Raw genomic sequence first — 14201 nt, 5'->3', positions numbered from 1 at the left:
CATGCAGGAACCATGGGTTTCGCTTGCAGTGTGACAATTAGCAATGAAGTGCGTACTAGTATACATGCAACTTGGATGTGATGGAAGGAAGTCACTTGCATACTTTGTAACAAAAAAATCCCTCTTTGCCTAAAATCAGGGATATACCAAACAATAGTACATCCAGTTGTGCTATATTGAGCTGAATTCCGACCATTGAAAAATTAAATCAAATCAAAATCTCTTTATTTGCAAATGAGGTGTCTACCTCAGTGGCAAATGGTACACTAAAATACATTATTGTTAAGCACTAAATTTTAAATTAACAAGAGAAGAAAATTTTCGTAGAATACAATATTATACAATTTACGCTAACATTTTTTCTATTAAACACACAGCTCATCCTTAATAAATTGATATAGTTTACAAAATTCTACTTATAATATCTCCTGTACTTACAAACATAGTCAACTGCTACAGTACTGAATACCAATTTCATGCCATGGAGGTGCGAATGCTCTGCTGGTTGATGAGCATCTTCTTAATCTACCACATCGGCAATGACAAAATTCGGCAGCAGATGGGCATCGTGCCAGTTATGAAGGAAGTGTGGAAAATGCACCTCCGATGGTGTGACAGTGTTCTACATGCAGTACTTGGCACAGTCATCAACCTCTCCTCCCCTTCTGTCATCAGTGGTGACCATCCACCTGGACGAGTAAAAAAAAAAGGCTCTGGTTAGATACAGCCGTTGGCCTGAGGTCAAAGAATGTCCATGACCGTGCAAAATGGGGTTTCAAGACTAAAAGAACACACCCTGCACTACGATGCTAAGAAGAAAAACATGTAATGGGTTGTTTCATCCACTGATATCCAGACACATTCCCTCCAATGTCAGTTTGGATTTTCTCCCAAGTAGATTCATAAACTGGAAGTAGATAATTTTTTTCTCTGTTGATTCACATGAAATCTTTCGATTTAAGCAATATTTCTCCAGTAATTGTAGAACTGGATTATTTAGTTTATTCCCTAGAATATGCTACGTACTAAAGTTGGCTGGCAATGTATTAAAGATGTCTTAGGTCTGACCTGTGTAAGAAGTAGTAGTTGGTGTGTGTTGTCCTTTTTTCCCCTCCTTTACAGTAATATGTACAGGCATTCTTGAACATTGTTCAAGTTGAAATTTCTTTTCACATTTCACTTCCTTTGAACAAATGTAGCGGTACATGATGACATCTGTTGAATAGCCACTATTAGAGGTCTACACAGGTCGAGTTTCTTGGACCTGGCCCTATCTGAACCAAACCCAAGGTTGACTTGAGCTATTATTTACCACCCTGCCCGGCTCAGACTGTTTGTCCAAAATTTTATATAGAACATGTTTTGAACAAAATTATTCATAATTATTAGTAATTGAAAGGGTATTTTTTTTTTTACAATTGGCTTTATGTCGCATCGACACAGACAGGTCTTATGGCGACGATGGGATAGGAAAGGTATAGGAGTGGGAAGGAAGCGGCCATGGCCTTAATTAAGGTAGGCTACAGCCTCACAGCTATGCGGCCCTAACCGCATGGCCAACTCGCCTGGTATTATTATTATTATTATTATTATTATTATTATTATTATTATTATTATTATTATTATTATTATTATTATTATTATTATTATTATTATTAATTTTTGAAAAATGCTATAAATTAATTTCTTTATCTTTTTATAAAGTCCAAGCACAACAAGCATTTGTCACCTTTAGCCCGAGCTCATGAAGACCTCTAGCCACTATTACGTAACACCCATTAATTTAACAAATTTCTCCCGTTGCTCTTCTCTTTAGGCATTTTCAGCAAATGAACATTTAAACAATGACATATTAGCAAGCGAGACTACTCACAAGACTAACCCTCTGACATGGTGAAAGGAGTACTCCTCCCTTTCATCCAAGCTACTTGTATTGTCAGTTACTTAACACATTGTTGTCCGGGCGTGTGCTACTCCATTCTTTCATCTGGACCAGCAACAGAAGCACACACAGCATGAGAAGAAGGATGAAATATAAATACCTGTAAAACCTGTAAATGGTTCTGAGACTCTGTTTTCATCCTTATTTGTCCATCCATCAACCTCACTGTCACTACTACCACTGGCATCTTCACTCGCATTATTGTCACCATCAACAGACTCGTCTGAACTTAATGTCGCATTTTCACTTCCGCGTGTATATTTTGATGTTGACGGACACAAATCTTCACAATCACCAATACTTACACTTTCGCAATCACTAGGAGCATCAGATAAACTATCAGCATGCAATTCTCCAAATATTTCTTCATCGTTCAAGCTGTCTTTGGTCCAGCGCGCCATGCTGACACCTGGCATTACACTCGGTCATGCGGTACTGAGTGTTATGAAACCACACTTCCTGTCCCAAAAGCATTATCAAGGAAAGAATATATCTATCTAAATTCCGATCAACAAAGACTTTGGTTTGTAAACAACATGAAATATTTCGATTAATAAATGGCGGTGAGGATAAAAACACACAAGAATTAAGCAATGTGAGAAAACGTTAATTTACATAGCCGGTCACCCGCGCACCAATATGAAACTACGTTAATTAACATAGCCCGTCATTAATGTGTTAAAGAAAGTGCCATTACTCAGAGTTGAAAATAGCATGCTGGCAAGAGAGGTCCAAAACAAAAGCAAAACAGATTTTGAGATGTTTCAAATCATCCTTAATTTCAAGCTATTAAGATGAAAGATGCAGTTATATTTATAATGTGCAGTAACATCAGTAAACCTTGAAATATGCGTTTGCGTATTATGCTGAGCAAATTTATGAGTTATTATAACAATGTTACGTTTTTAATATTCCACCTGTAAATACAAATCGCAAAGGAATTATTACCACCTCTGACAACTCTTATGTCGTTATTGGTGCTTGAATGCTGAATTCAAATATTTTTAATTTTTCCAGGAAAGGTTGTGACTTTTGGGAGAGCAGACCACTATGCTGAAGAAACTCCACTCATGTTCTCACGGTGCAGTTCTTTGGGGTCCCTCAGCAGCTTTGAACAACATTCTATTCATGATGATCGAAGTTCCGTTGTCAGTGATTTTAGGTTTGTTTAAGAATGAGTACTTGGCATGAAAGAATTTGAGAGTACGTAGAATTGTATGTGTTCTAAGATTCAAGCTTGCTTTCAGCCGCCGTACGAGTGGAATTGTTTCTCCAAGTGAACTGCCTGATTCTCCAACGCAGACTGTTCCCCCTAGCCCTCATCACTCAAAGCCACCCGTAGAGTTTACTAGCCAACTTCCCGAGGATGCTGGAGCTGTGAGAACTACACCACTGCCTGCAGCAAGGCATCAAGGTGAGGAATTCCATTCTTTTAATTCTCTGGAATCTGTAACGAATGCTTTTCTGGATCTTATGTCCAGAATTCCAGACTGAAATGACACATTCATGTTTGTGGTTTAAGGAACATGCACGTATCTCTGCCAGTTAGGATTACTTTGGGAGGGTACAGGATCTACCTTCAATTTTTTTGGCAAGCCCAGAAGTTCATTTTCCAATTCCCATTCATAGTCATGGGGGTGGAAATGTGCAGAACAAATTATTGCATGCTTTTTATCAGCTCTTTTACACCATAACACCTATTTATCCTGTAAATGAATATTTTTGGGAAATTGTGATCATTACAAACCATTATTCTTGTCATTATTCTGTATTGAAAAATAGCTAATCACAAAGTTTATACAAGGAGTAATTTTAATACCACCTATTCAATACAAATTTATTCCACTATAGTGTGGTTAAATACACATGGAAATTATCAGAAATTTGAAGGGTACATGTTTCGTCCACTATTTATTGGGCATCATCAGCCTCAATCAATCTTAAAACACACATGGTCTAAGGAGTCATAATAACTTTCGTAAAATGTATTGATGAATATTTACAAGTGTTAATACTGTGGATGCAAAATGTTTACAGTACAAAAATATTGAATAAAACAGAACTATACTAAAATCACTTTGAAAAATTGAAATGTTCATCTAAAAGTAATAGTCACACATCGTTTTTAAAAAGTAATCCACGTCTGACACTGAAATTAATCTTTTTGATGAAAAGCTTGAACAATATATAATACATTAGGAAAACAGAATATCAAAAATAAGGCATCAACAGGATAAGAACAAGACGGTTAAAAGAGACAGTATATGCTCATGTTTGAGGCCAATATTTAAAATAAGGATGGAAATAAGTAGTTGAATTTAAGGCGGTATAGTTTAAGATGTCTTGGAAAGTTGGATAAAAATCGTGGTTTGTCGTGAAGTGCTAAAAAACATCGAAGAATTTGCCGTAAAACGTTGCTAAAATGTCAAATAAAAGGAGGTAGGCTGGACGACAATTTCGTGTAACCAGAAAATGCCTCCTGTAGATGTGGATGTCCATAGTACACAATGTTGTCAATTTATTCCCAAGATGTAATGTATGTCCTAATGTATCTGCGCGCGGCTGTGAGCTTGCATCCGGGAGATAGTAGGTTCGAATCCCACTATCGGCAGCCCTGAAGATGGTTTTCCGTGGTTTCCCATTTTCACACCAGGCAAATGCTGGGGCTGTACCTTAAATAAGGCCACGGCCGCTTCCTTCCAACTCCTAGGCCTTTCCTATCCCATCGTCGCCATAAGACCTATCTGTGTCGGTGCGACGTAAAGCCCCTAGCAAAAAAAAAAAAAATGTATCTGCGGGAGGATAACCAATAAATTGCTGCTGAGGAGATTTGTGGCAGAGAGGCACTTCTTTTTCACAAATGTACATTCTTACTAAGCACACTCAAGTAAACAAATTGCATACCTGGATACACATTATACAGTGTTAAAAACTTGCTTATTACTCACCTACTTTACTGACTTGTTCTTCATTTCAAGAGAAAATGTGGAGTAAAATCTGGGTGTCCGTTTGAAGAAGGCAGTGATCCAGATTCTTATTTACTCAGGTATCGTGAACTGTTTACATGTACTACCTGAAATGCATTCACAGCACTATATACATTATCGAATAAACTGCCGTGGTAACATCTAAGTCCATTCAAACGACTGTACCTACTGATAGGCCTACTACCGAATCTATTGCCTATACAGTAGAACCTCGATAATTCGAAATCGGTTAATTCAAAATCCCGCCTAATTCGAAGAAGCTTTCGTTCCCGGAAACATAAGATACAGTTTTGCATGTTATTTTAATTGTTTAATTCGAAATACGGATAATTCGTAATTCGAAGTACTATGTCGGCCCCATTACCGAAATTCAGACTTTTAATTCGAAACTGCCTTTACATTTTAAAACAATAGTATGTTACAGAGTAATTTCAACTCGAAATTTACCCGCTCCGCGTCATAATAGAACGCGCGTTGAGGAACGTGGAAGGTTAGCTTTCCGCACTTACTCACTTCGGTGGGTCTACAGTGCGCTTCATGATTGCTAAGTTGAATGAAATCGGAACTCTTTTGTGTTCAACCTTTTAAGGAACGCCGTAATATCACGCAACATGCAGTGTGCGGGAAAACAGAATCCGCGAACACTGGCGATGCCGACAGTTGACCAAAAAGCGTGGCAAATATAATAAATTCGTAGGCACCGAACAATATTGACATTGCCGGTGAAACTGCATTGCTTTATTTTAATGCGAACCCAAACGGTCTTATGGTTTTAAAGGAGAAATTGTCAGTCGGGAAATCGTACAGTGTGAGGGATGGGGGTCATAGTAGTGCATTGCAATGCACATGGAAGCGAGATACTTTATCCCCTTCAATAAGCCACAATGTTTTAAGAGCGTCGGGCACTTTACATGTCAGTACAAAGCATCTATAATAAAAATGCAAACAGTAAAGAAATTAAAAAAAAAAAAATGCATTTGCGCAGGGGAACCGGCATAATTTATCCTTGTCTTTGAATTGTGCGATTTTTTTTCTTTCGTTGCGTGAGGTTATGTTTGTCAGTGATTTATCCAAGTGCATTATTTGAACATTGTAAATGCACCTTGTTGGATACATTTCGGAAATAGTTTTGTCCATGGCATTTTAAAGGTTTAAACTGTGAATCGAGGTGATTGCATGTATTATGGGTCTTAGAATACTTCGTGACGCGGCAAGTGTTTACATTTCTGAAGTAGGCCTACGAGAGAAGTGCCATGGCGGGAAATCGTACAAAGATAGAGTCATAGGAAAGTTCGATTTTAAGGGCATCGGGTACGTTCTGTGTAAATACAAGGCATCTAAAATGCATAAGTATAGTAATCCAATTAATAAAGCACTCGCACATGGGAGCGAGCATAGATTTCTCCTCGTCTTTGAATCGTGCTTTTTTTCCTTCGTTGCGTGAGGTTATATTTACCAGTGAGATATCCGAGTGCATTATTTGAATACTGTAAATGCACCTTCTTGGATACATTTTGGAAATAGTTCTTTTATCATGGCATTTGAAAGGTATAAACTGTGAATCAAGGTTAAATGCATGCAGTAACTGGCCTCAGAATATTTTGTAACGTGGCAAGGGTTCGTACTTCTGAATTGCGAATTGGCGGGTAATTCGAAATCACGTAATTCGAAGTCCGATTTTTGAGCCCCAATGACTTCGAATTAACGAGGTTTTACTGTACCTGGGCGAATGAAGTATAATTTACTCATTCTGCATATACAAATGAAGAATGCACTAGGGCTTTATTTGTTTATTTATTTATTTATTTATTTATTTATTTATTTATTTATTTATTTATTTATATATTTATTTATTCATCTATTTTTCATTTATTCATTCATTTATTTATTCATTCATTCATTCATTCATTCATTCATTCATTCATTCATTCATTCATTTATGTGACCTTGCCGCGGTGGGGAGGCTTGCGTGTCCCAATGATGCAGATAGTCGAGCCGCAGGTGCAACCATATCGGATGGGTACCTGTTGAGAGACCAGACTAACGAATGGTTCATCGAAAGGGGGGTAGCAGCCTTTCGATAGTTGCACGGGCGGCAGTCTAGATGATTGACTGATAAGGCCTTGTAATAATACTCAACATGGCTTAGCTGTGTTGATACTGCTACACGGCTGAAAGCAACGGGAAACTACAGCCGTAACTAACTCCCGAGGACATGCAGCTCTCTCTGTATGAATGATGTACTGATGATGGCTTCCTCCCGGGTAAAATATTCCGGAGGTAAACTAGTCCCCCATTCGGATCTCCGGGTGGGGACTTGAAGAGAGGGGGCGATCATCAGGAAGATGGATACTGACATTCTGCGAGTCGGAGCGTGGAATGTTAGAAGTTTGAATCGTTGTGGTAGGTTAGAGAACCTGAAAAGGGAGATGGATGGGCTAAAGTTAGATGTAGTTGGTATAAGTGAAGTACGTTGGCAGCAAGAACAAGATTTTTGGTCAGGCGACTACCGAATTATCAACACAAAATCAAACAGGGGAAATGCAGGAGTTGGTTTAATAATGAATAAGAAAATAGGGCAGCGGGTAAGCTACTACGACCAGCATAGTGAAAGAATTATTGTTGTCAAGATAGACACCAAACCAATGCCCACCACAATAGTGCAGGTCTATATGCCTACTAGTTCAGCGGATGATGAAGAAATCGAAATAACATATGAAGAGATAGAAGATTTAATACAATATGTAAAAGGTGACGAGAATCTAATTGTGATGGGAGACTGGAATGCAGTGGTAGGCCAAGGAAGAGAAGGTAATACAGTAGGAGAATTTGGATTGGGACAAAGGAACGAAAGAGGAGGTCGGCTGGTTGAATTCTGCACTGATCATAATTTAGTCCTTGCCAATACTTGGTTCAAACACCACAAACGACGACTGTATACGTGGATGAGACCTGGAGACACTGGAAGGTATCAAATAGACTTTATTATGATTAGGCAGAGATTCAGAAACCAGGTGTTGGATTGCAAAACTTTCCCAGGAGCAGACGTGGACTCTGACCATAACTTGTTGGTCATGAAATGCCATCTGAAGTTGAAGAAATTGAAGAAAGGAAAGAATGCAAAAAGATGGGATCTAGACAAGTTGAAAGAAAAGAGTGTAAGGAATTGTTTCAAGGAACATGTTGCACAAGGACTAAATGAAAAGGCTGAAGGAAACACTATAGAGGAAGAGTGGAGAGTCATGAAAAATGAAGTCGGTAGGGCTGCTGAATAAATGTTAGGAAGGAAGAAAAGATCAACTAAGAATCAGTGGATAACTCAGGAGATACTAAACCTGATTGATGAACGACGAAAATACAAGAATGCTAGAAATGAAGAGGGCAGAAAAGAATACAGACGATTAAAAAATCAAGTGGATAGAAAGTGCAAGGTAGCTAAGGAAGAATGGCTGAAGGAGAAGTGCAAGGATGTCGAAGGCTGTATGGTCCTGGGTAAGGTAGATGCTGCATACAGGAAAAATCAAGGAAACCTTTGGAGAAAGGAAATCTAGGTGTATGAATATTAAGAGCTCAGGTGGAAAGCCACTTCTAGGGAAAGAAGACAAAGCAGAAAGATGGCAGGAGCATATCCAACAGTTGTATCAAGGTAAAGATGTAAATAATTCGGTTCTGGAACATGAAGAGACTGTTGATGCTGATGAAATGGGAGACCCAATTTTGAGGTCAGAGTTTGACAGAGTTGTGAGTGACCTCAACAGGAACAAGACACCTGGAATTGATGACATTCCCTCTGAATTACTGACTGCCTTAGGAGAAACCAGCATGGCAAAGTTATTTCATTTTGTGTGCAAGATGTATGAGACAGGAGAAGTCCCATCCGATTTTCGGAAGAATGTTGTTATACCTATTCCCAAGAAAGCCGGGGCTGACAGGTGTGAAAACTACCGCTCCATTAGTTTAGTATCTCATGCCTGCAAAATTTTAACACGTATTATTTACAGAAGAATGGAAAAACAAGTTGAAGCTGAATTGGGAGAAGATCAATTTGGCTTCAGAAGAAATGTAGGCACACATGAAGCAATACTGACTTTACGTCTGCTCTTAGAGGATCGAATCAAGAAGGACAAGCCCACGTACATGGCATTCATAGATCTAGAAAAGGCATTCGATAATGTTGATTGGACCAAGCTATTTATGATTCTGAAGATGATAGGGATCAGATACCGAGACCGAAGAATTATCTACAATCTGTATAAAAATCAGTCTGCAGCGATAAGAATCGAGGGCTTTGAAAAAAAAAAAAAAAAAAAAGCAGCAATCCAGATAGGAGTGAGGCAAGGCTGCAGTTTGTCCGCTCTCCTTTTCAATGTTTACATAGAACAGGCAGTAAAGGAAATCAAAGAGAAATTTGGAAAGGGAATCACAGTCCAAGGAGAGGAAATCAAAACCTTGAGATTTGCCGATGATATTGTTATTTTATCTGAGACTGCAGAAGATCTCGAGAAGTTGCTGAATGGTATGGATGAAGTCTTGGGTAAGGAGTACAAGATGAAAATAAATAAGTCCAAAACAAAAGTAATGGAGTGCAGTCGAACGAAGGCAGGTGATGTAGGAAATATTAGATTAGGAAATGAAGTCTTAAAGGAAGTAGATGAATATTGTTACTTGGGTAGTAAAATAACTAACGATGGCAGAAGTAAGGAGGACATAAAATGCAGACTAGCACAAGCAAGGAAAAGCTTTCTTAAGAAAAGAAATTTGTTCACTTCAAACATTGATATCGGAATTAGATGTTTTTGAAGACTTTCGTGTGGAGCGTGGCATTGTATGGAAGTGAAACATGGACGATGACTAGCTCAGAAAGAAAGAGAATAGAAGCTTTTGAAATGTGGTCTTACAGAAGAATGCTGAAGGTGAGATGGATAGATCGAATCACGAATGAAGAGATACTGAATCAGATTGGTGAGAGGAGATCGATTTGGCTAAATTTGACGAAAAGAAGGGATAGAATGATAGGATACATCTTAAGACACCCAGGACTTGTTCAGTTGGTTTTTGAAGGAAGTGTAGGTGGTAAGAACGGTAGGGGTAGACCAAGGTATGAATATGACAACCAGATTAGAGCAGATGTAGGATGCAATAGTTACGTAGAAATGAAAAGGTTAGCACAGGATAGAGTGGCATGGAGAGCTGCATCAAACCAGTCTATGGACTGATGACTCAAACAGCATTCATTCATTCATTTATTTATTTATTTATTTATTTATTTATTTATTTATTTATTTCGAAGTTAGGGCTCACGGCCCTCTCTTACACTTAACCACAACATACAGTACATAGTCATATAATTTGGAAAAATAACACTGATTACAGTCTTTAGAAACTACCTAAATGAATGAAGTAAAATATTATTATAATTGTTATTGATTAATATTACCTATCTACATCACTTAACAATAGCTCTAAATCATATTTGCTCTCTTTCATACTAACATTCATATGAGTTGCTCATGTATTTAAGAGGAAATCTCAACAAGATCATTTTAATGGGGCTATTGAGGTGCTATTACGTATACTGACAGGGAGTGTGTTTCATAGCCTTGCTCGAGACACTGGAATGAGTGGCATATGCATTGATTGGCGATGGCGGTGTTATTCCTTTACTTAAATACAAATTCCATTCTTCTATGTCATAAGTCCACAAACTTAGAAATGATTTTATCGTCAAAGTCAGCCATATCCTAAATGGGGTCTTTCACAATAGAAATCATTGTCAGAGCAGCGAGTCGTTCTTCAGTTATACTTCGTGGAAATGTGTTTATACGAGCCATTCTTGACAACAAACAGCATTCTGCTTTGGCTCTGTATATGGGCGTTGTGACAGTTATCCTGAGAAGCTTCAGAGTTTCTTTGAACGTTATTTTAGATTATTTTATAAAATAAAAGTGAAAAGCAGTAAAGCCCCTTCGATTTTCCTGAAATCTGTCCATTTATAAGTTACTTCTAATTCAGTCTTCAACTTTCCTTTCTGTAACATTGGATGGTGTAATACAGTAGAATTGAATATACTTTCTGGAAAGCTGGTAGAGAATTTCTGAAATGAATCGGAATATAATAGTGTTGCAGCTTCAGAATGCCCAGTAAATCCAGACCTTTCATGCACCTGGTTCATTACATCGTTGGCAGTGGTCTTTGTGTCATTTACTCTACTACTTTTATCAGAATTATTGTAGTCTGTGAGATCACATGCAGTAATGTCTATTTCTTCATGTTTTTGTGTCACGTACTTTGCGAAGTCAGAAATAGCATTTTTTATTTGTATTGAATCTGTTTCTCATTTTTGTAACTGATTGTACAGTATGTCAATATGCTGCATTAATTTATGAAACCACACCACTAGAACATAAATATTACCGTATTTCTCTGAATTCAAGACAACCCTGAATGCAAGATGACCCCCACTTTTTCCTTCAAGAAAATTACGGCTTAAAAAGTGCTTTGTGAAATCATATAAATGCCTTTCTTGTACAGTACGCATTTTTAGACTATCTTTGTCTGCACGCCAACCCGAACAAGGGCTTTAGTTATGCTGTATTTTCTTGTGGCTACACAATTATTCTACATTTCTATGAGTTTCATAACCATTAAATTAAAATTGGCATCATAGTATCAAAGAAAATCCATTGAAAATTTGCCTGCAATACCTGTTCCATGTCTTTACAATACGACAATCCATCAGAAAATATTCCTGCTGTCGGTAAAACTGTAAATTTTACTAAGTGTCAGGTACAGTGGACATGTTATAACTCTGCCACTTAGTAATCCTGGCCTTTCTAAGAATTCAAAGGCTTGCATGTTTTGATGCCATTCTGCAGATTTGAGAAACTAGTTTGTGGAAGCTAATACAGGAACATTTTTTTAAAATCTATCCAGGGGATTGTCCCTTACCCAGTCGCCCGTGCTGCGGACCTGTCTCCCGTGGAGTACGTCATTCTCTCTTCACTATTTCCTGAGAACCAGTGATGTTACGCCGAGGCACTGTACAACTGGTTGCCGTGGGTAGTGATGTAGCCTATAGGTCTAATAAAGACGCGGACATTGAAGGTCAAGTTTTATGCATGCGCGGGAGGTATGAAGGGAAGCAGTGTGGTTACCGTGGTAGCTGCTAGTGGTGTTCATTACTGTTATGTCGCGAAAGCAAGACGGCCCTTGATTTTTCACATGAGATTCTGAGAAAAAAAGTCGTCTTGGATTCGGAGAAACGCAGTATAACCTCGAGCAAGGCGCAGTCCACTAGCTTCATTTACGCTAATAGACATTTTAACTTCTTCTTGTTCTTCTAATCTACAATAACCCTCTTTTCAGTTTCTATCTATTCTTATAAACTAAATTCACCATACAAATGTTGTAATTCCAGTGAGTCTTAATTGTAAATATGTTAAGGAGAGGGCATGTAAGTCTCTGGTAAGACCCCATCTAGAGTATGGTTTCAGTGTGTGGGGCCCTCACCAGTATTACTTGATTCAAGAACTGGAAAAAAATCCAAAGAAAAGCAGCTCGATTTGTTCTGGGCGATTTGCAATAAAAGAGTAGTGTTACAAAAATATTGCAAAGTTTGGGCTAGGAAGACTTGGGAGAAAGGAGACGAGCTGCTCGACTAAGTGGTATGTTACACGTAGTATGTTCCGAGCTGTCAGTGGAGAGATGGTGTGGGAGGACATCAGTAGACAAAGAAGTTTGAATGGTGTCTTTAAAAGTAGGAAAGATCACAATATGAAGATGAAGTTGGAATTCAAGAGGATGAACTGGGGCAAATATTTGTTTATAGGAAGGGCAGTTAGGGATTGGAATAACTTACCAAAGGAGATGTTCAATAAATTTCCAATTTCTTTGCAATTATTTAAGAAAAGGCTAGGAAACCAACAGATAGGGAATCTGTCACCTGGGCAACTGCCCTAAATGCAGATCAGTAGTGATTGATTGATTGTCTGAAGGTGTCTAGCCTTCATTATTTCGTTCAAGAGGTCACTTCTGTAAGATGAGTTGAAAAAAAAAAGGTTGAGAGTATGGACAGGTTACAGAAAAATAGTTTGACTTCAGGATTGTATGAACAAGCCTTCTGGATTGTCAAATTTGGTTCATGTCCATAGCAATGAATAAAATGTGCATTAGGATAGTGCACGTACATTTTGCCTATGCAGCCTCTGTCCAGCTACTAGTCACACTGGCTCCGTCATAAGCCTGATAAAGAAGTTAATGTGGTGTGTGCATGAACATGGGATTAATTTGCTCTAACAGACATTGACTCAAACCCATCCACTGTCCTGTCAGTTGGATTCACGAACCCCCAAAAACTTTCATGAACATGACCCTGTATGTAATTCATATTGGACAATAAGTATCAGTTGGCATTTGTTTGAAACTTTCGTTGTTTCATCTGCTTCCATTCAAACGGATTAGGATTCCCAAATTTCTGACAAAAATTTGTTCCCTGCACACATTCATCATACAGTCAAAAAGCTCATTCAGAATGGTTTTCAACATACTGTTAAATACAGAAGCTCTGGACAGGTACTCTTTCATAGCAATGTCTATTTTGGCTATAAAATTAATGAGACCTTTGAAAATTCCAGGGTTTAGAGATTTTTCTGTCTTGTCATGGCCATGCAGTGCCACTTCAAATACACCACAGAATTGTATGCGCTGAATAATTCTGCATAGTATTGCCTATTTTTACTAAACTGATTGTTATGTTTGTTAATGGATTGGTGATAAGCAGAATTCACTTTCCCTAGCACAACTAATTCCATGCATGAATTAATATATTGGGAGAAACTTTGGTGGTGTTTATATTTTTTCTCTCAGGTGTTCTAGATCTGTTACTCTGGATTTTGTCCAAAATGTCATGTCCAAATAACATATCCCGAAAACAGAAAAACACATTCCTTGAGTCACAGCCACACTACATTCATGTTCTGTATACGACCTTGGCTGTAATCTATGCTGATATTCGCACCGTTTATGCCCCGCTTGTTCTAGTTGTAAATGAGGTGTTGGTCGACTGAGTATCTTTATCCCTCTCTTTTCAGTTTGCCTGGCTAGGTAGCTCAGGAGGTAGAGCGCTGGCCTTCTGAGCTTAAGTAGTTGGTAGGTTCGATCCCAGTTCAGTCTGGTGGTATTTGAAGGTGCTCAGATATGTCAGCCTCATGTCGGTAGATTTATTAACACATTAAAGAAGTCCTGTGGGATAAAATTTTGGTACCTCAGCATCT

General features: G+C 38.3%; 1 protein-coding gene across 2 annotated transcripts in view; it reads left to right on the top strand.

Moving 5' to 3' along the window:
• The window catches only part of LOC136885896 (microtubule-associated protein futsch), a 514102-nt gene that overhangs the window by 420040 nt on the left and 79861 nt on the right, over positions 1-14201 (top strand). For both annotated transcript variants that reach the window (XM_067158589.2, XM_068230837.1), the window contains 2 exons: positions 2960-3104; positions 3190-3356. In XM_067158589.2, the coding sequence (XP_067014690.2) occupies positions 2960-3104; positions 3190-3356 (312 nt within the window). The remainder of the gene's footprint in view (positions 1-2959; positions 3105-3189; positions 3357-14201) is intronic.

This window comes from Anabrus simplex, chromosome 1 (genome assembly GCF_040414725.1).
Source record: "Anabrus simplex isolate iqAnaSimp1 chromosome 1, ASM4041472v1, whole genome shotgun sequence".
Taxonomy (NCBI): domain Eukaryota; kingdom Metazoa; phylum Arthropoda; class Insecta; order Orthoptera; family Tettigoniidae; genus Anabrus; species Anabrus simplex.
Note: the sequence above shows the minus strand (reverse complement) of the source record. Positions and strands in the feature narration are given on the sequence as shown.